At 33.3% G+C, this 23,771-nt stretch overlaps 1 protein-coding gene and 1 pseudogene across 13 annotated transcripts in view; both read right to left on the bottom strand.

The window, feature by feature from the left end:
* Positions 1-23,771, bottom strand: part of LOC308631989 (large ribosomal subunit protein uL23-like) — a 491,218-nt pseudogene that overhangs the window by 320,387 nt on the left and 147,060 nt on the right. The window lies entirely within an intron of this gene.
* The window catches only part of ESCO1 (establishment of sister chromatid cohesion N-acetyltransferase 1), a 107,049-nt gene that overhangs the window by 41,565 nt on the left and 41,713 nt on the right, over positions 1-23,771 (bottom strand). For all 12 annotated transcript variants that reach the window (XR_014018406.1, XR_014018407.1, XR_014018408.1 and 9 more), the window contains 4 exons: positions 22,843-22,957; positions 21,624-21,684; positions 19,268-19,382; positions 15,995-16,126 (listed from right to left, as the gene is read on the bottom strand). Coding sequence is in view for 8 of the 12 variants with exons in the window: in XM_081263582.1 (XP_081119708.1) it covers positions 15,995-16,126; positions 19,268-19,382; positions 21,624-21,684; positions 22,843-22,957 (423 nt within the window). In the remaining 4 variants the exon portion in view is untranslated. The remainder of the gene's footprint in view (positions 1-15,994; positions 16,127-19,267; positions 19,383-21,623; positions 21,685-22,842; positions 22,958-23,771) is intronic.

Raw genomic sequence — 23,771 nt, forward strand, 5'->3', positions numbered from 1 at the left:
ATGAAAATTATAAACGTTTGAAATAACTATTGAAATGAATCTTATTTATTTGCTTGCTTGCTTATTTATTTATTTGTTTGTTTGTGTATTGGAGATTTAAAACAGGCATGCTTAGCCAATAAACTACATCCCCAGCCCTTTTCGGTTTTTATAGTGAGACAGGGTCTCACTAACTTGCTTAGGCCTCACTAAGTTGCTGAGGCTAGTTTGGACTTGAAATCCTCCTGCCTCAGCCTTCCAAGTTGCTGGGATTACAGGCATACCACTGCGCCTGGCAAAATGATTTTTTTAAAAAAATATTTATTCTAAAGTTTTATATGGACACAATATTTTTATTCTACATTTATGTGGTGCTGAAAATTGAACCCAGTGCTTCTTGCATGCTAGGTGAGCACTCTACCACTGAGCCACAATCCCAGCCCCTGGCAAATCAATTTTGAATGTAAATACTCATTAACAAATATTTCAAGTCACCAAAAATATAAACAGAGTGATCTGAATTATAGTAGAGTGGTTTAAATTCCCCCACCCCTTTAGCTTATCTGTATTTCCTATTTTCCATCTTTAAAAAAATAGTACGATAAAAATGTTAAAATGCTTGACTAGCTCAAAAAGCTAATTTTAAATGAATGTTTTGAAAAATTTTTAGCAAATAATCTTGTGTTAATACTGATGAAAGTTTTTTTGTAGCCATTATGACCATATTGACATTAAAAGTGTTGAAAAAGTTTAGATGTGCTGCACATGATAATGCACACCTGTAATCCGAGACTTGCGAAGCTGAGGCAGGAACATATTAAGTTCAAGGCCATCCTGGGCAACTTAGCAAAGCCTGGTTTCAAAATTAAAAATTAAAAGGATTGGGGATATAGCTCTGTGGTAAAACACCCCTGATTTCAATCTCCAGTATTCATCCCCCCATCTCCCCCTGCCCGTTTTAGATACTACTATTAGACTTTAAGAGACAAATACATGGAGAAATTCAGTTAGTTCAGGAACTATATTAACCACCTACCACAAGGGTAATTCACATGTGATCCAAGTAGTACAGCACAGTGGTAAAAGGATGTTAAAAATCAGAAAGCACTAGATTTGATTCAAGGTGTGGTCTCGGGCAAATAACTTCTCTAAATTTTGGTTTTCTCACCTAGAAAATGGTAGAATCACCACAACATAATAGCTAATCAAGGAAACATTATACTATATTGAGCACAGTACCTAACACAGTAATATGCCCCCAATAAATAACAATTCTCATCATCATTATAGTGACTAAGTTTTTTTCCTTTGAGTTTTTAAATCTTGGATACCCTCAGACCTTACAAGGTCATTTATGAACAGTTCCCTTGGCCTGGTATGCCTTTGCTCTATACCCTTATGAGTTCAAGGGACTTCTACTTATCCTTTCTGACTCTACTCAGATGTTAATCTGATTTTTCCAATCTCTATCATATATCTTTGCTCTATATTTATACTGTACATTTTGATACTCTGGTATTTTCCATATTATTTCAACAATCTACTTAACTATCCTTTTGCACTGATCTGTGAATTTACATATTATCTTTTGAATAATAATAATTTTTAGGAAAACTATCTATGATCCTGGAGCACAGAAAGAAGTTAAAATATGTCTGAATAAAAAAATTATGAATCTAGAAAATGTTTACCCCATAAGATATTATATTCATTTCTTACAAATTGAGAAAAAAAATTACAGTGAAAGTAGTTTAGATTTGCTATTGTTGGGTTGGGGTTGTGGCTCAGTGGTAGAGCACTTGCCTGGCATGTGTGAGGCACTGGGTTCGATTCTCAGCACCATGTATAAATAAACAAATACATAAATAATAAAGATCCATCAACAACCAAAAAAATGAAAAAATAAAATCTATCCAAACCTTTAAAAAAAATAGTTTGCTGGGGCTGAGGATGTGGCTCAAGCGGTAGCGCGCTCGCCTGGCATGCGTGCGGCCCGGGTTCGATCCTCAGCACCACATACCAACAAAGATGTTGTGTCCGCTGAGAACTAAAAATAAATATTAAAAATAAAAAAAAAAATAGTTTGCTGTCATAAGTAGTAAGTAGCTCATTAGAGAACCATATCTTTCTAGTTTAAGCTCACATTCTTTTTTCTTTTTCCTTTTTTTCTTGCAATATTGGAGACCAGAGCCCCAAGCATGCTACACAGCATTCTATTTCTGAGGTACATTCCCAGTTCCACTCACATTCTATTCTCTTATGTCACAATGACTTCAAGAATTCTGCAAATCTAACAAAAGAATTAAATAGCACATAAATGTGTGCAAGATGCAATAAGATATGTTTGAAAAGAAGTTTCCCCCAGTCAAGCTAAGCTCTTTTATATTTAAATGTTTCTAAACCCATATCAATATGTATATGCAACATATTTCTTAATTCTCAAAAAAAAATTAAGAAATTTCCAACTGGGTGTATAGAGACTTGATTAAAGAGAAACTAGATTAAATCCCTAGAACCAGTTAAAAAAAAAGTCAAATTGAAGGAGGGACCTACCAAAGAAGGCAAAATAACGTAAACAAAGTTTTATAATGATTTTAAGAAAGAAAATTCTAAATCATATTAGGAATTATTTTAAAAAGATTCGTAGAAGAGGCAATATTTCTTCCAGGCTTGAAAGGCACAGATATAACTAGAAAGTGTTCCTACAGGTAGGAACAAAATGACTAAAAAAGAAAATTATGAGCCATGCACAAGACAATGATCAGTTCAATTTGGCTTAAAAGAAGGGAATTCATACTAATTTTTAAAAGAAACTTAGAATACACTTTAAAGAAAAGGAAAGGGATCAAGGAATGGAAGGTAGGAAGTGCTGGGAAGTGATACTGGCCAAATTATACTGTTACATTGTGTGCATGTAAGAATACGTATCAACAAATCCCATTATTATGTGCAACAATAATTCACCAATTAAAAAAAAATGGGGGAGGAGCCATAATGTGGTGGGTCATAATGCCCGAGAGAAATAGGGGGAAATCAAGGAAGATTCTGAGAGGAAAAAAAAAAGTTATATGACTAGAGTTAAACAAAAATGATGTTACAACATGGGTTTCAATTTCCGATCATAAATTTAATAATATTACAAAACATGCCAAATGTCACTCAAATCTTCATCTCATTAAAATTCAACAGGACAAATCTGTCAGGATTTAAGTTTAAAAGGGACTAGGGTCAATTTATTTCTATGAGCTAAACTATACTGCACACACGACATTTTTGCTGAAATTCAAATAAAATAGCAAAACTCAAGGCATTCAGAGCTAATTCTATTAAGTTACAACATGACTTTGGGCAAATACTTATGCTTCTTTCTGCTATTTCCTCATTTATAAATTAACTGTAACTACCTCATGATTTGTTGGGAGAGGATTAAAATAGTGTGGTAAAAGTAAAACGACTGCATCAGTCCCTAGTAAACAGGAACACCTCAACCAATGTTACCTATTAACACTGCTATCATTCCCTAGATGTACAATAAATTAGTATCCACTTATTTACATTTATAAAAGAATTTTTTTCTGAGAATTTTAAAACTATGAAGATGTATTAAATATTGACTCATGTTCATTTAACAGTCACGATATCAATCAGCCTACTTAAACATAACTAAATACAATGTTATCTAAATTTAACCATCAAATCTGACATGTTTCTTATCACTCTAATATTTCCAGATTATAGTTTCCCAATTTTAATGACTTCACTACTAAAAACAAACAACTTGTTTATATTACTTTTTCATAATTAAAAAGATGCTATTCAGACAAACAAAAGCCCATGGCATAGTATTTTTTTTCCCACTTATCAAATAAGTGAATTAGCAATCAAAGAACATATAGGATTTTTAGTTGTTTTTTTTTTTAACCCGGATGATACTAATTTTATTGGAATTTTTTGTTTTATTTTAGAAAAAACTGATTCTTCCAACCCCCATGCAGGTAATGGGGTTTGGCACTTTAGCACTGAATACACCCTCAGCCATTTTTACTTTTAGGACTTTTTGAGACCTTGAAAGTCAAGATTTTAAAAGTTTAAACTTCAGCAACATTTATTTGCTTGCACTTATGCAAATAAACTCCCTTTTTAGAAATTCAGTACTCGGAACTGAACCCAGAAATTCTCTACCTCTGAGCTATATCCCCAGAACTTCTTTTTTTAATTTTAGTATAAGCCAAGGTTTTGCTAACTTGCCCAGACTGGCCTTGAACGTGTGAACGTCCGGCCACTGGTATTACATGGGTACACCAGCTGATCTGACTCATTTCTTATGAGTTTATGCATCTTTAAATCTTTAGATATATTAAAGCAGTATCTACTTCAGGAATATTCTTCTCGTGTCTGCAATATTTTAAATAAATGAATAGAACTGAACTTCCTCAATGTATAATAATACATTAAATAGAAAATGAGCTCTAAACTTTTTTTCTGAAAGAATTTAATATAAGACAGGTTTTATAAAATAAAATATAAAACTACCTATTTTGATAAATCATATCTTAAGATCAATTTTCTTTGATCCAATGATGATAAAGCAATAGGGATCTGACTGGACCACCCAGATCTAAATGAGACATGCAACAGAGACTACACATTTCAAAAGGACCAAATCTCAATGTGACATACCACTATATTCCAAGCACATAGCAGTGCCTGAGGCAAATTAAGTATTTAATAAACATCTGTTTTTGAAAGGCTGGAGCAGCTTGAGGGATTGAAACCTCTATAAAACCAAGAGCTTAATGAAAATTATTTTAGTTATATCAAGTTAAATAATATATATATGACACAACACTTGGTTATAACTGACAGATATTAATAGTTAGAGAAGGAGAAAATGCAAGCAATCAGGAGTCAAATGTGATTTATATATTTTTAAATCAACCCAAAGAACTAAACATAAAGTATAACTTACACTGGTAGGAAAAAAGACTTTACACACACACACACACACACAAATATGTAGCTTGAGATATGTTTGCTATATACACATAATGTTATTTATTTAAGAAACACTAAAAAACAAAAGTACTTAATCACTGGAAATGGGGTAGGGAGACATGAGTGAGGCCTTTCCCCCCTCCATTTTCTACTTTATAATGCTAGTTTAATTTTTCATTTCTAGGTAATACACTCACTCTATTTATAATTTTTTTCAAAAAGACTAGAGTTGATGAATCAGAAACTTGAAAACCACCTTTAAATTAAAATCTTCTATGCTTTTCTTTTCCTATGCTTTTATTTTCTTCTTCTATGCTTATATTTTTGGTGCTGGAGAGATCAAACCCAGGGCCTTCTGTATAACTAGGCCACTGCTCTACCACTGAGCTATATCCCACACAGTTGAATTAAAATCTTTTTAAAGGAAAGGAATGTGAAAAGAAAATTTTGTCCACAACAAAAAATAAATTCCCTTAAAAGAACAAGTTTAAAAAGAAGTACTTGTGAAGTACACCCTCAGCAACTTAGCAAGACCCCATCTCAAACTAAAAAGGGCTGGGATGTGGCTCAGTAATAAAACACCTCTGGGTTAAATTCCTGGTACCCCCAACACACACACACACACACACACACACACACACACACACAAAGTACTTAAATGCTCCTCCTTGTAGGTCATACAATGATATACAACTCTTTGGCATTTAATCACTGCCAATTAAGAGGAAAAGAATTCAAAAGAAAGAAGTAATAAAACCTGTCTTATATTAAATTCTTTCATTCAGAAAAAAGTTTAGAGCTCATTTTCTACTTAATGTATTATTATATAATGTTTTATTTTTATTATTTTTAAAGAAAATGTTATTGTATTTTTTATACATTTATTTTATTTATTTTTATGCAGTGCTGAGGATAGAACCCAGTGCATCACACATGCTAGGCAAGCGCTCTGCCACTGAGCTACAATCACAGCCCATAATATCTAATGCTTTAATATCTGAAATTCTGTTTTAAAAAATTAGAAACATGGGCTGGGGTTGTGGCTCAGTGGTAGAGTGTTCACCTAGCATGCACGAGGCACTGGGTTTGATCCTCAGCACCACATAAATGTAAAATAAAGATACTGTATTCACCTAAAAACTAAAAAAATAAGTATTAAAAAAAACTAGAAACAAAACAAGATTGATTCTGTATCCAGATTCTCACATTGCTTCATAATGTCTAAGTTCCTATACTATTTTCTTGAGCTTTTTTCAGTAAATCAGAGGATGGTTATGGGTGTGATTTTATGAGAAAAACAAAGCTAAATAGAAAGGGATTCCATACTCATAGCAACAGTCTCTCCATATCAATTACATTTAATATACAATTACAAATGCTTTAAGTTATAAGTCTAAATGTAATGACCATATAGAAAACACTGTTCTCTGTCTAACCCACAGTCATTCTCTCCCCTTTTTGTTTGCATTTTGTTTAGGTGATAACATATGCATTTCCAACAATAAATTATGATTAGCTTAAGTCTGAATTTCTCAACAGGGCTGCTATTGACATTTTCAGTTGGATATTCCTTCTTAGGAAGTGTCATATACACTGCAGGAAGTTTAGCACCTTTGGCCCTTGCCTATGCAAATGACAACAGCCCTCCAAATAAACATCCTGTTTTCCTACCTTGAGAACCACTGGCATAAAACCAATCATCATTATATTATCTATTTTTGCCAGACTTCTGCTCTCCTAGCTCTCTTGCAACTAAATTAGTGACTGTGACTACCACCATTCACTTCTAGATAATAAGACAAAGAAAATTTTATATGGGGGTGTCTAGGAAAATGCTGTCCTTCACTGATAAACAGAAAAGGCCACTTGAAGAAAGAATATTTTCTGAAAAAATTAACAACCATGTTGCTTTGAATCTGGACTGCAGAACTTTAAGGTCCATAACGTTAACAACTATGAAGCAGGAAAGTCACCACACTAAGGATGAGAGAACGCTGAATTAGAAATAGCCATCATTGGTTTACAGCCATACCACCCCAAATGCATTGGATCTTGTCTGATCTTGGAGGCTAAGCAGGGTTGGCTTGTTGAGTCCTTGGATGGGAGAAACAGACAGCACTCATGAGCATGCTATTGAGTTAAGCTAATAAATGGAAACACTCTAAGACTACACCATTCCAGATTCCTCCCACCTTTGTTGTTGTTGTTGTTGTTGTTGCTGTTGCTGGGGATTGAACCCAAGGCCTTGTGTATACAAGGCAAGCACTCTACCAACTGAGCTATATCCCCAGCCTCACTATTCCATATTTCTTAAGAAAATAACCATGCTTATGATTTAAGCTACTGTTAAATGGGTATTCTGATAACTGCCCACTGTCCACTAAAAAGTTAAATGTTGTTGGATGTTAACTTACCCAATTCTGTCAGTTAACTGAACTCCTACTATAATTACAATATCTGAATCTATTATAGAAATAATACTTCTCATAAGATATACTTGAGTCAGACAATGTAAAGTCAAACAGGAGAGATTATGATACTTTCCTATTATGTTCATATATTAAGGAATCCTAAACACCTCATTATTAGGATTCATAAATAAATAAAGCACTTTTCAATTGGTAGCAACAATTTACCAATATATTAGAAATATTTTGAGGGCTGAGGCTATAGCTCAGTCGCAAAGCTGACTGAGTACCTCACTTGCCTAGCACATGTGAGGTACTGGGTTCAATCCGCAGCATGGCATAAAAATAAATAAATAAAATAAAGGTATTTTGTTCAGATATAACTAAAAGCTTAAAAAACAGAACTACTTGAGCTGGGGCTGGGGCTCAGCAGTAGCGCACTTGCCTGGCATGTATGAGGCACTGGGTTCAATTCTCAGCACCACATATAAATAAATAAATAAAAGGTCTACCAACAACTAAAAAAAAATTTTTTTAAATATATTATGTGCTATCATTCTCATCTCAAAGTCATTTGCGATGTAGTGAGCAAATGTATTTAGCTCATCAGTACGCTCCTGACTGAAGCACCTGCCCCCCCAACATACACATACAAAGAGGCAGAGAACAAGAGTCTCTTGCTGGGACAAGGAATCAACTGAAATGTTAATGATCATTAAGGAGGCTAACATGGCAACCTAAAATCTGAAGGAGTTCCAAACACAAATGTTAATTCCCCACCAATTCTCTCCCAAGGGACAATTATTTGGTGAGTTGGGTTAAAGATATAGAGAAATCTCATGTCCTAAGAAACTTAATTCCCCAATGTCTACTGGAAAGAGATATCTGATATCAACTTCAAGAAATTTAAAAGCAGAAGGTAACCAAAGTTAAAGTTTTGACCCAACTCTGACCCAGTGTAATTCATAATTAGATCTAAGAGATCAGCCCCTCACCATAGTTAATAGAAAAAAGAGATCTTGTGGGTAAGTATAGGATGCAACCTACTTCAATCTTTATTGTTTTCATATACAATGTCCAATGTACCATATAAGCTGACAAAAACAGATAGGAACGTTCAGTATTTTCCAGATGACATATGCCATTCCAGTCAAGTCTTCAGGAAGTTGAACCAGGCACAGTGGCACACATAAGCAACCTCAGCAACTTGAGAGGCTGAGGCAGGATGACAGAAAATTCAAAGTCAGCCTCAACTATTTAAGGAGGCCCTAAGCAACTTAGCAAAACCCGATCTCAAAATAAAAAGGGCCGAGGGTTGTAGTTTAGTATATAGCGCTTGCCTGGCATGTGTGAAGGAAGCACTGGGTTCGACCGTCAGCACCACATAAAAATAAATAAAATAAGGATATTGGGTCCGTCTACAACTAAAAAACATTTTTTTAAAAAAAGGGCTAGTGATGCTGTGTTCAATCCCTCATTCAAATAAATAAATAGATAGATTTTAAAAATATCAGAATGTTATTTTGAGGTTATTGACAAAACTAATTATATAAAGTTTATGTGGAGAGGGAGAAGACCCAGACCAGCCAACATAGTAACTGGGGGAGAATATAATTGAAGGACTGACACTTCTATAAACACTCAACATAGAGTAATCAAGACAGTGCGTGATATAGGTAAAAGAAAAAGCAAACAGTTCAATGAACACAAGAAAGCTAAGAAATAGATTCACATAAATATAGTGAACTGATCTTGGATATAGGAGCAAACAAAGGTGATACAATGAAGAAGCACTAGAACTGGACATGTACGTTAAAAAAAAAAATCTAGACACAGATATGGGACTGGGAATGTATATAGTTCAGTGGTAGAGTACTTGCCTATCCTCACAAGGCCCTGGATTCAATTCCCAGTACCAAACATACAAAGAAAATGTTAAACATAGATCTTATATCCTTCATAAAACTTAACTCAAAATGAATACAAATGTAAAACAAAGAACTATAAAAGTATTAGAAGATATGAGAAGAAAAGGTTTAGATGACTTTGAGATGGCAATGACATTTTAGATAACACCACCAAAGGCCCAATTCATGAGACAAATAATTGATTAACTGAACTTCATTAAAATTTTAAAATTTCTGCTCTGTAAAGCATATTGCCAAAAGATAAGAAAAGCCACAGACTGGGGAAAACCATTCACAAAAGTCATATCTGATAAAGGATGTTATCCAAAATTTACAAAGAGCTAGACATAGTGGCACACATCTATAATCCCAGTGACTCAGAAGGTTGTGACAGGACTGCAAGTTTGAGGTCAACAAACTAAGTAAGGACCTAAGGAACTTAGCAAGACCTTGCCTCAAAATTAAAAAAACGGGGGTGTGGGGGGGTGGCGGCGCTGGGATTGTGGTTCAGCAGTAGAGTGCTTGTCTAGCACATATAAGGCCTTGGGTTCGATCCTCAGCACCACATGAAAATAAATAACATAAAGGTATTGTGTTCAACTATTTCTAAAAAAATAAATATTAAAAAAAAAAAACAGGGCTGGGGATGTGACTCAAGCGGTAGTGTGTTTGCCTGGCATGCGAGCGGCGCTGGGTTCGATCCTCAGCACCACATACAAATAAAGATGTTGTGTCTGCTGAAAACTAAAAAATAAATATTAAAAATTCTCTCTCTTTAAAATAAATAAATAAATAAAAATAAAAAAGGGGTTGGGGATGTGGCTCAATGGTTAAGCACCTCTGGGTTCTATTGCTGGTACCAAAAACAAAAAAATAAAATACATAAAGAATTCTTAAAGCTTAACAATAAAGAAAATTAACAACTGACTTAAAAAACGGGCAAAAGACCTGGACAACTCACCAAAGAAAACAGAAGATAAATAAGTAGTGGAAAAAAATGTTCCATATCACACATCATTAGGGAAATATAAAACAAGAGTAAGTTACCATTGTCCACATATTAGACTGACAAAAACCCACAATACTTTCAACAGCAAATGCTGACAAAGATGTAGATCAAGAGGACTGCTCTGCTTTCGTTCACTGCTGGCAGGTATATGAAACGATATAGTCTCTTAAGAAGACAGGCAGTTTCTTGCAGAACGAAACATATTATTACCATATGATCCCTGGTTATGTACCCAAAGGAGAAGTCCACACCAAAAATCCTATATACAGATGTGTATAGCATCTTTATTTGTAACTGTTAAAACCTGGAAGCAACCAAGGTGTCCTTCAGCAGGTGAATGGATAAACTGCAGTACATACATCCAGACAATGGAACAGTATGCAATGTTTAAAAAATGGATTATCAGAGACACAAAGAAACCTTAAAGGAATATTACTACTAAGTGCAAGAAACCAGTTTTAAAAGGCTGTATGATTTCAACTATCTGACATTATGGGAAAGGTAAAACTATAGACACAGTTAAAAGATTAATGGGGTTAAGGAGGTAAGGATTATTAATGGTTTGGACCTGGAATGTCCCCCAACAATGGCTTATGTGTTGAAGGTTTGGTCCCCAATGCAATCATGTAGGTGGATCGTTTAAGAAATGACTGGATCATGAAGTAGGCTCTAAGTCATCAGTGATGAATTCATAATTTGAATGGACTACTGGAAGGTGATGAAAACTATAGGAAGTGGGACCTGGTTGAAGGGAATCCTTGTTTCTGGTCCCTTCTTCTTTGCACTGTCATGAGGTAAACAGGTTTCCATCATCACAGCCCTCTGCCAAGATGTCCTGCCTCACTTCAAGCCAAATAACTATGAATTGAAATTTCTGAAATCATCAGTCAAAACAAATCTTTCCTTCTTTAAGTTGTATTTTTCAGGGATTGTGTCACAGTGATGAAAAGCTATCTAATACTCGAAGGGAGGAAGAGGTACAACACAGAGGATTTTTTTAAATAGTGAAACTATTCCCTATGATACTGTAATAACAGATATATCGTTAAACATTTCTCAAAACCTAAAGAATGTACAAAACCAACTGAGGCCTAATATAAAATATAAATTCTGAGTGATATAATGATGTGTCAATCTACACTGACACATTCATCAACTAAAACAAATACACCACTCTAATGGAGAATGTTGATAGTTGGGGAGGCTACTGTTGTCAGGGAACATACAGGAACTCTCTATACTTTCTGCTGAATTTTGCTGTGAATTTAAAACAATTCCAAAAAAAAACTAAAGTTTATTCAAAATGGGGGAGGGGGACCACAAAAAAACAGGAAATAATGACCCAAAATCAAGAGGAAAGAAAACAGAAATAGGTCAAAGTCAGACTTAGCAGAACAGAAGTTTCAAACTGTTACTATGAGTAAGTTAAAAATCTGTAAAGGAAACAATAAACTTTAGTAGAGAAATTAAAATGCTAAAAGATGTGTTTTCTGTGACAGAAGCATTACTTTCATATATGGAGTAGATTATGGGAATCCTTTCTTTTTTGCTTTTTCATTAGTTACATTTTTAAAAATATTTTTTAAATTGTTTTAGATATACATAACAGTAGAGTGTATTTTGACACATATACTCACATGGAGTATGACTTACTCTAGTTAGGAACCCATTCTTGTGGTTGTACATAATATGGAGTTACACTGGTCGTGTATTCATTCATAATGAACATAGGAAAGTTATGTCTAATTTATTCTTCTGTCTTTCCTATTACCCATTCCCTCTCCCTTCCTTTCACTTCCCTTTGTCAAATCCAATGAACTTCTATTCTTCCCCTCCTCATCCTCCTTTGTTTTGGGTTAGCTTCCACGTATCAGAGAGAACATTTGGCCTTTGTTTTTTTTGGGACTGGCTTATTTTACTTAGCATGATAGATACAGGAATCCTTAAATGCAAACTGAAGAAAAACAACAATAAGAGAATTAATAATATTTCTGATGTGTGTATACACACACACACACATATTGGGGGGGGGGGGGTGGAGACAGGGTCTTGCTATATTGTCCAGCATAGTCCTAAACTCCTAAGCCAAGGTGATCCTCCTGCTTCAATCTTGCAAGCAGCTGGAACTACAGACATGTGCCATAAAGCCAAGCTAACTTCTTTCATCTCAATAAGAAAAAAAGTTAAAACTACTTTGACTATTTTTCTAAATGAAGCATGAACTACTTCAGCACATAAAATCAATTAGGCATATAATTTCATGTGCAAACAGTTAATAAACCTCTAATTGGCAAAATAAATTCAAATTTGAACTATTTTACTAATAATTTAGAGTAAGCATAACTTTTATAAAATATACACAATTGGTTCCTTCCACACAGAAAGATGTTTATAGTATAATTTCCAAAGATTTGAAATCATCAAATATTCAAGTTGGCAAAGTCTACAGAAATTATCTGGTTTACTCTCATTTTCAGAGAAGACAACTGAGGCATAACTCTCATTTCGGGGCAGAACAAAGTTTGTTCTTTAATTGTGCATGTATCTATTGAGCCCTTACTGCTCACTGGCAGGCACACCTTAGCATGATGAATAGATTATCATGGGCTCTGCTTCATCAAGCTGCTACTTCAGTAGAGTATGCACATAACAAACTTTCAAAACACAAAAGTAATCTTTAAAAAATAATAACAATACAACAAATGATGCTGTAAGAATAAAATGAAAATTTCAGAGCCAAGAATGTGAAGATGGGTCTTCTGAGTTTCTAAGAGTTCCTGATAGGTTCCTGGCCTGACAACAAATAAGTCTTCTTTCTCATTACAGCTTTAGGAAACAATACCTTAGTTTGTGAAGGAAACTTAAGTGATTCTTAGGTCTAAACCCAAGTTTAGCCTCTCAGTGAGGCATGAAGAAGCTACTTCATAAATAGTGTTTATTAAGTTAAAAAAAAAAAAAATTCAGTTTCCTTAAAGCCAGGTATAGGATCGCATACCTATAGTCCTAGCTACTTGGCAGGCTAAGGCAAGGGAATCACTACAGCCCAGGAGTTTGGTACTGAGTCAGCCATCCTGGGCAATATAGAGATACCCTGTCTCTTAAAAAGAAAAAAGTAATAATTATTTCCCTAAATGGGGTCAACGAGGCAGACAGAAAAGAAGGAATCAAGATACTATCTACCTATTTTCCCCTAACCCCAAACCAACAAGAAAGAGATAAGGAAAAGAAAAAACAAATACTTTAGTCAACCAAAATCATACTCGGTGGGCATCAATTTCTCTATGACTACTTTATTTATCTATTTATTGGTACATGAAATTTAACCACTAAACCACATAAAATTTTTATTTTATATTTTGAGACAAGGTCTAACTTACTAGGGCTTCACTGTGCTCAGCAGACTACACAATTTTAATATTATAGTTTAACTTTTTAAAAATGGGATATTAGGGGCTGGGGATGTGGCTCAAGTGGTAGCATGCTCACCTAGCATGTGTGAGGCACTCGGTTCAATTCTCAGGACCACATAAAAACAAAATAAAGATATTGTGTCCACCTAAAACTAAAAAATAAATATTAAAAAAAACATAAAAATAGGATATTAGCCATTCCTAATTGCCATATGATTATTACTGGTCTAGGGGGACATTTTATCCTAAGGAAAAGGTGTTTTTTTCTAAAGAATATTAAGATTAAAATTTTAAAAGTAACACTATTTTTCTAATTTATTCTATTTTTTAAATACTCTCAAGTAGATTTCCAGTTCCTGACCACTATCCATTTAACATGAACTGAAGCTAGGGCACCAAATGACTTTTTTTTATTTGCTTTTCACCAAAAAACATAACAGATAAAATGTTTTTGTCAGCATCTTACAAGTGCTTAACGTCTGTATAAAGCATAATACAAGGTGCTCAATAAATGTTTTAATGTCACAACGTAAAATACAGAGCTGTGATTACAACAGATCATCATTAAGATACTTTTAGACTCTCTAAATATATAAAAAGAATTCTACAACACTTTGGAAATAGTCCCTACTCAGATTCTATGTATACCTACATTTGAAAACAGCAAAAGGTAAGAATAGTGATCTTGATGTTAGCAAAGAATGACCAACTGCTAAACTCAATTCCTTCTCTTGAGCTTACTTCAAAATTAAATAAAGTAACCCATAGCTCTGTCCCATCAAGGAGGATAAGAGGAGGAGTCAACTGGGACACTGACCCCTAGGTGTCTACAGTGCTTTGTAGCCTTATAACAGAGTCAGATTTTGCTTAGAAGGTGATAGCTATACTTTGTCAAATCAAGAAATTGATTTAATTTCTTCTTGCACCTTGGAAGAGTATAGACCTATTTTCTAGTTGATTTCTTTATGGTTCCCTCAGAAATTAAGAATTTTCCTAGGGAAGAATAAGTCTTTGAAACATAATTTTACAAATATTTAGGAAACTAAGTGATCATCAGAATGCAGACTGAACAGAAATGACATCTGCCAGGTTCATGTATATAAAATAACCTAAAAGGCAATTTTGCCCTTAAGTATTCTATAATTTAGCTACCTGATAGAACCATTTTTTTTTCTTTTCAAGATACAAGATATTATTAGTCAAATCGAGAAAGTACAAATTTCAAATGGCAAATCAAATGTTTTATATCCACACACACACTGTATTTTATTTAGTGAAGCAACAGGAGAATGTGTACGGAAAAGGAAAATGAAATTAGAAATGCAAGGAATGACCACAGTAGGGAAACCAAAAAAAAAAAAAAAAAAGGAAAACCTCACCTATTCTCAGTAGAAAAAACTAGAGAAATCAAATAAAGAATACAAAACCTTCAACCAAAGTTAAGCATATGAATGTAACTAAGGCCAATAAAGACATTTAAATAATTTAACATCTGATAACTATAATAAAGGCATATATGGAATGAATTGGTGATCTCAGTTCAGATATCCTGGAGGTCTTATTAATGTGAGTGTACAGTACTGAAGGTAACATGTATAAAATAAAAACAGATTCCATTTCAGATATGGGTAAACAGCAATTGTATTAAATTACTATTTTCACAAGATATCTGAAATGGTTCAAAACTGCTAAAAATTTTGCTATTTCCAGAAACAAACATTAATAATACCCATTTATGGCTCAAAGGCATTCACATTAAAAAAACATTTACACTAAGATATATTTATTCCAAAACATATTTGCTTTGTGGAACTGTAATATACTGGAATTTTTTGCTTTTAATTTATCAAAGAAAAACTCTTATGACAACAAGATAAAGAAAATCCCCAAATTACCTATTTGACATGATATATATTACTATCAGCTCCCAAATACAAAGTTAAACCAATCTGTATGAATATTAAATAGGTTTATTAACAATAATTATTAAAATCAAAGGAAACTCTAAAGAAACATACTCAAGTTAAATAATATTATTTCTTAGAAAAGATACAATAACTTTTAGAAAAAAAACATAAATTAAAAATGCCAAGATAGAAACCAGTCAGAATAAATTACCTGGTTTTTATATTTGTTTTAGTTTTAAAATAAGCCAGTATACAACATGTGCTTTATATAATAATTTCCTAAAATCAGAAACTTTTCAACGATTTGGCAATTCATCTCACTAAGATCCTGACCCAATTATCTGATTTTAACATTTTAAAATTCACAAATTCCACTTACCACATATTTTACAGCACTTATAAATTGGTTGTGGAAAAGCAGATGCTGAGTTTCATCTTCTGGATTTGAAGCTGTGTAAAGCATTCCACAAACATTACAGGACATTGCTCCAAATCTTTTTTGTCCTGCATCCTATTTACAAAAAACAAACAAAAGGTTTTCTTTCTTCCCAAAAGAATTATTCTAAAACATGACCCTGGAAAGCTATAATGTGAACATAAAGTGAAAAGGACTTATCTATAATGAGTAGCATTCAATGTTGATTATAAACATTAAGATGCTAAAGTACAAAATCTGTTTGCAATTTTATTAAGAAATATCCATTTTAATAACCTGATCATTCCTTCCACAGCATATAACAACCATTTAAGGAACTAAGAAATTTCTTTCTTTCTTTTTTTTTGTTTTGACTCTACTGGGGATGAAGCCCAGGAACTTCCATACATTAGGCAAGCACCTTACCTCTAAGCTATCTGCCCAAAAGAGAAATATCTTTAACATTACAAACTCAGGGAAAAAATCCAAATAGCCAATACTCTAAAAATAAGAATGTAAACTTCATATTTGAAATAATCATACTTCTAGAGTTTAGAGGAAATAGTGTTTTATAAACTATATATCGGGCTGGGGATGTGGCTCAAGCGGTAGCGTGCTCGCCTGGCATGCAGTTCGGCCGGGATTCGATCCTCAGCACCACATACAAAGATGTTGTGTCAGCCGAAAACTAAAAAATAAATATTAAAATTCTCTCTCTTTAAAAAAAATAAAAAAATAAACTATATATCTTAATGTCTTAAAAGTCTGTTTTAATAGTTTATAGTTTACTTAAAAATATGTAGTTTATTTAAAAAAATATTTTTATGTCACCAGAAATTCTTAAGGTAATTTTTTGTCATTTCTGTATTAAATAAGCACAAAAAACTGATTACAATTATTCTATACTCAAGTAATTTACCTCATGCTGCATAACAATTCTTATCCTTATTCAACAACAAAAAAAATTTAGTAACATAACCTAACTTCAAGAGTAAATTAAAAGGGCATAATGCCTTTACTCTTTTCGCTTATAATTGTGCATTTAGATTAAACTAATTACTCAAAAGAATAGGATCTAAGATAACAGTATCTCTAGTGACTTGTGATTCAAAAAGCAGAGAAATATCAAATGGTAAATAAAAGATCACTTATAAAACTAAAGGGAAGCTGGGAACTTATAGTTCCAGCTACTCGGTAGGCTGATGCTGGCGTAAGATCTTTCAGTTCAAGACCAGTATGGTCAACAGATCTGGCAATTCATCAACAGAACCCTGGGGGGGTGATGGGACACTTCATTCTAAAGAATTCAAACTACTAACAAAATGTTATCTGAAATAAATTTCAGGTAGTTTAAAAAATATATTGTAGCTGTGAAAAATATAAATAAAATTTACCATCTTAACCAATTTTAAGTATACAGCTTGGTATGTTAAGTACATTCACATTGTTGTGAAACCCATCTTCATTTTACAAAAGTGAAATTCTATACCCACAACAATTCACATTCTCCCCTCCCTCCCAGAGCCTAGCAACCACCATTCTACTTTCTCTGTCTGAATTTAACTATTATTCTAGGCACCTCACATAAGCAAAATCACACAATATTTGTCATTTTGTGACTTATTTCACTAAGCTAATATTCTCAAGGTTTATCCATATTGTATCAAATGTTAGAATTACCTTCCTTTTTAAGGTTATTGGATTATATTCCCTTGTAATCATATAAAATTTTGTTTATACATTCACCTATCCTTTTCACTATTGTTGGTAATGAACATGGAGGTACACGCACTTATCAGAATAATAAGAAAGCACTTCTGCCTCAGTTTCCTCATTGATAAAATGGAGAAAATACAAGTATCTGTCCCATACTTTTCTTATAAGGCTTAACTTAGTTAATATGAAAGCAAATACAACAACATATTAAAAAACTATCACTAGTACTAAGGATTGAAACTGATATATTATGTGTATGTGTGAAACAGGCTACAATGAAACACACTATTCTGTGTAAGTATAATGCATCAATAAAAAAATGCAAAGAAAAAAATATTAGCTGGGGTCACCATCATCAACACCATCATTTTCAACTCTCGACCAGCACTACTACCAACAGAAATGTGATTCAAAAGTGTAATTTTACATTCCAAGTAGCCAAGTTAAAGAATGCAAAAGAAACATGAAATTAATTTAAATAACATTTAACAAAATATTATTCCAACACATACTTAATATTTTTAAAAACCTAACAGTAAAATACTTTACATTCTCTTTAACTTCTTTGAGACAAAGGATGCATTTCTTACACTTAAAGCATATCTCAATTCTGATAAGCTACATACACTTCAAGTATCCAAAAGCCAGACATGACTACCATACTGGAGCAAATCTAGATTGTTACCACACTGATTTGACAATAGAAATATTACATGATAAAAACAAGATTTTGGGGGCTGGGGTTGTGGCTCACTGGTGAGCGCTTGCCTCACTTGCGTGAGGCACTGGGTTCAATCCTCAGCACTGCATAAAAAATAAATAAAACAACAATACTTTAAAAAAGAACACAAAACAAGATTTCCTTTCACTGTGCCTTCTGAAAAATTTTTAAATAATTTCACAAAATTCTTGGAAAGTTATTCTTTTAAAAGTTACAATCCAACATCTAGTTTCAAAAAATCCTTTGATTACACTTTCTGAAACTACATTAAGTGTTCCTATTATTTGGAGGCCTTCCATTTTTTTAACACTGTTCTCAGTCATTCAAATTAGGTGTTTAATCAATCAAAAAATATCTCCCACTTTTTTTCACCTTGCCAAACTATACAATACTTATATTCTATTTCAAATTAACTATTGATTTATCCTTCTGTAAACTGCAATTGTGAAATAATAATTATACTATACTTAAATTATTTTAATGTTTAAATCAACTACTGAGAAAAGGTAGTGATCAAATGACACATCCAAGAAAGTGACAGGTGTGAAATAAAGCATCATAACTTCTTATAAATTAAATTAGAAGTAATGGAAACAGAATTATTATTATTTGCTACAGAATGGAATATTTATTTTTGGCAGGGAGGGTTACAATAATGCCAGGAAGGGTTTCCACGATGAAGCCTTTTAATGATGAAAAAGATCTTTGGAAAAAAGGGAACAAATTGAATCTTTAACACCTTGCCTAAATAGAATACTCACAATACTACTTAACCAAAAAAGGTCAAGTTGTGTACTTACTATAACCAACTGTTTTTCATCAGCTTTTTCTGTTTCTTTCAGTTTCAAGTCCTTTGGAATGGTTATCTCCAAATGGGAATTACACTTATGCCAAGAATGATTTGGTGGTATCTCCCTTAAAAAGAAAAAAAATATATATATATTGAATGTTATAGATCTTCATCATTTCAAATCACTGAAAATAAAACATTTTCTATGCAACAGTGATAAGTTTCAACTTCAAGGGGAAAAAGATAATCTTTTAAAAATCAAGGCCCTCACCAAATGCAGACTCATGATCTTGATCCTTCCAGCCATCAGATCTAAAGTTCAATAAATCTTTATTTATAAAGAAAAAAAAATCAAGGAGAGGGTTGGAGGTATAGTTCATCAGTAGAGCACATGTTAAGGATGCACAAGGCCCTAGCTATCAACTGGAATAATAGCTAAAATATGGAATCAACTTATGTGTCCATCAGTGGAACAATGGATAAAGAAAATGTGGTATACATACACAATGAATGATTCATCCATAAAAAAAGGACAAAATTATTTCATTTACAGCAAGACGGCTGTTAAATGAAATAAAAAGCACAGAAAAGACAAATATCATATGAAATCATTTATATGTGGAAGCTAAAAAAAAAAAAAAAATACATAAATAAAATAGTGGTTACCAGAGACTAGGATGGAGAAAAAGAAGAGGATGGTTAATAGGTACAGGGGTGCAACAACTGAATAAAAGAATGACTTCTAATGTTTATAGCATATAGGGTAACTGTGGTTGACAACAAGTATCTATTTCTAAACAATCAAAAGAACTAATTTTCAACAAAAAACTGCAGCACCTACTAAAGTCTGAATGCTTTAAGTTTTATAGTTTTACCCACCTGAGTCAATTTATTTGCCCTAACTAATATTTGTTGGTAATTCAGAAGGTATACAAGGATTTGCTTAATTTGAATAAAGAGAGAACAAAATGCTGTTTCACTTATTTAAACTAAAGGTCAATAATACTCAGTGTTTCCAGGAGTGTGGGGAAAGAGGATTCTTAAACAATGTTGCTGGGAGTACAAACTGGAACCATTTGGGAGGAAAATCAGGCAATGCAAGATAAGTCCTATAGTTTTGAATTTATCCTACATAAAAAAATCACAGAAGCAAAAAAGGTAAGTTTTTATTGTAGAGTTTTTTTTCTTTTTTAATAGAATGAACTAGAAACAACTAAAATCTCTATAGAGAGTAGTTAAATAAAAAGAAAATTCACATAATGAAACTGAAAACAAAATTTTTAAAAATTAGGTTGGAAGGTAGAAAAGATGCTGATAACATTAACTAAAAGAAACAATTAGCCAGGTGAGATGATGCAGCACACCTGTAATCTCAGAAGCTGTGGAGGCTAAGACAGGAGGATCTCGAGTTCAAAGCTAGCCTCAGCAGCAATGCCCTAAGTAACTCAGCAAGACCCTGTCTCTAAATAAAAATATAAAAAAGGGCTGTAGATGTGGCTTGGTGGTTAAGCACTCCTGGGTTCAATACCTAGCATGCACTAGGCCCTGATTTTGATTCCCAGCATTTGGGGGTTGGGGAGTACAAACACAGAAAAAAGTATATTAAAAAAAGAATGATAGGCGGGAGGGAAAGTGAGAGTTAAGGGAAATTGCATGGAATTGGAAGGTGAGCCTCAGGGTTATACACAATTACATATAAGAGGAAAGGAGGAGTAGGAGAAGGAAGTAGGAAAAAAGTGGAAGAAACGATTTATAGTAGAGGGGATGGAGAGAGAGAAGGGGAGGGGAGGGGAGGGGAGGGGATGGAGAGAGAGAAGGGGAGGGGAGGGGAGGGGAGGGGAGAGAGGACAGTGGAGAATGGGATAGACAGCAGAATACATCAGTCACTAGAAAGGCAATTTGTAAATCAATGGAAATGTAACTGATGTGACACAGCAATCTGTATACGGGGTAAAAATGGGAGTTCATAACCCACTTGAATCAATCTGTGAAATATGGTATATTAAGAACTATGTAATGTTTTGAACAACCAACAATAAAATAATTAAATAATAATAAAAAAAAAAAAAGAAGCAAATTTGTGCAGCAGCACATGCCTGTAATCCCAGCAACCTGGGAAGGTGAAGCAAAAGGATCACAAATTCAAGGTCAGTCTGGGCAACTTTCTGAGACCCAGCCCAAAATAAAAAAGGACTACAGATGTAGCTCAGTGGTAAAGCACCCTTGGGTTCAATCCCGTATTTTTAAAAAAAAGGGGGGGGAGGGGCTAACATAAATTTTTAGGGGAAAATCCCCTAAACTCAAAATTCTTAAGTAGGAAGTCTTTAAGTTTTCAAATTTACCCCTAAATTAAACAAATACCTTACCTGTTATCACTGTTCTTAGATGTTTGACTATTGAGTATACTGTGTTGTTTGGGAGCTGAGCCTGTAATTTAATTAAAAAAAAAAAAAACTGGGTTATTTACTAAACTTTCTAACAGCACTAGTAATGCTTGACATACTTATCCATAAAGCAGTTAATGCATTGAAATTTTCTTTATTTTTAGTAAGAAACATTTGATAATATTAGAACTCCCTTCTTATTTCTAACACTTCAGAGAAGAGGTAGAAAGGCTGTCTCAGACTATAGGGCTGCTTATTTTAAAAACTATGGTCTCTAGAATTCTTACCATATAAATAACTAAATGTAAAAATCTATTTTCTAATGATTACATTTCTCATTTATATTACATTCACTCTTCCCCTACTCAGAGAAAAAGTTAAATGATAGATAATTGTAGTGATGATCAACTGCAACAGTTTGTCCCAAGTCTACCTTTCTTTACTAGAAAGAAATAATAGGAATTAGAGATTTTTATATCCTCTGGTGATACAAGTGAGCAAATCCAAGTGTTCAACTAATAATGTGTTTTAAAAAATATTCTCAAGGTTATAAAATAAAGCTTTTAGATGATATAAGTGGAAAATCTGCAGCATTTATTAATTTAGAGTTCTCTGAAATAGAAAACTGAGTTACAAGAGGTTAAAGGTAGGAACCTGAAATAAAAAAGCACAAATATTAAAGTATGAGAAATAGGCTGCTACCACCAACTTAAGGAATTCATTAAGGAACATTTTTCCAGAGAATAACTCACAAACCAAAATAAGAGATATAAAATTTTAAAAAAGAAATTTTGGTGGGGAGTCAAAAGGCAGTATTTAAACAAACCAAACAGATGCAATTTTGCCTTAAAAAAACAGGTTATAACCACAAGAATCACAAATTTTTAAAAAATATAGCAATGGTTAAAAAGAATTTAACAATGCTGGGAAGTGATACTGGCCAAATTATATTATTATATTATGCACATGTACAAATACATAACAACAAATTCTATCAATACACACAACTACAATGCACCAACAAAAAATTGGGGGTGGAGTGAACACTGATGTAATCTTAAAAAGGGGGAAAAACCGAATTTAACACTAATGTAATCTTAAAAAGGAAAAAAAAAAGAATTATATAGTAAGAGTTTTCTGTAACAGTAATAAAATGTCACTGAAACGCTTTGAAATCTAAATAATATTTCCAAAGTATTACCTGGAAATTTATTCTCTCCTCCATCAATTTTTGCTTGACTGAGCAGAGTTGAAACAGCAGTGGTGTTTTCTACTGGACTGCTTTCCAGTTTGGATTCCACACATAAGCTGAAATTCTGAACACAATGTAATTTAAGATCTTTATATCAATCTTTGGGGCTTATCTCAATACATTGACCCTCTCAGCATCAATTCCCATTACCTCCCATCATGTTAAATTTAAAACATTATCATACATACAGATACACTGCCTGCCTCTACATTCTTTTCTGAGCTTCACATCTAGACTATAGGGTCCAATATGGTGGTCACTGCCATATCTGACTACTAAGCAGCTGAAATGTGGTTAATATAACTTAAGATATGTTATAAGCATGAACCTTATGCCAGATTCGAAAAATTTAAGCACACATACACAAAATGGTAAAATCTGTCATTGGTAATTTTTAAAACTGTTACATTGAAATAGCAGTATGTTTAATAATATATTAAAATTAATTTCATGGGCTGGGGTTGTGGCTCAGAGGTAGAGCGCTCGCCTAGCATGCATGAAGCACAGGGTTCAATCCTCAGCATAACATAAAGTAAAATAAAGACATCGTGTTCACCTATTAAAAAAATTAATTTCAGCTATTTCTTTTTGCCCCATTAATGTGGCTACCAGATAATTCAAAATTATATAAGTGGTTCACACATCATATTTCTACAGATAGTGCTGATCTAACTAATACCTTTCCCCCTGTAAGAATTCAACTCATTCATTACTCAAAAATTAACCTTTTCCATGAGGCCTTTCCCAATCTTTCCTAATTCTTCTTTACTTACTTTAATACCTCTTTCTTGCCCTTGTCACTTCCTATTTGGAATCAGTTATTTCTCTGACTCATCAGTAACTTTTAAGAGCAAAAATACTATTACATTTACCTATTT

The sequence above is a fragment of the Spermophilus citellus genome (genome assembly GCF_964194105.1).
Source record: "Spermophilus citellus genome assembly, chromosome: 12".
Taxonomy (NCBI): domain Eukaryota; kingdom Metazoa; phylum Chordata; class Mammalia; order Rodentia; family Sciuridae; genus Spermophilus; species Spermophilus citellus.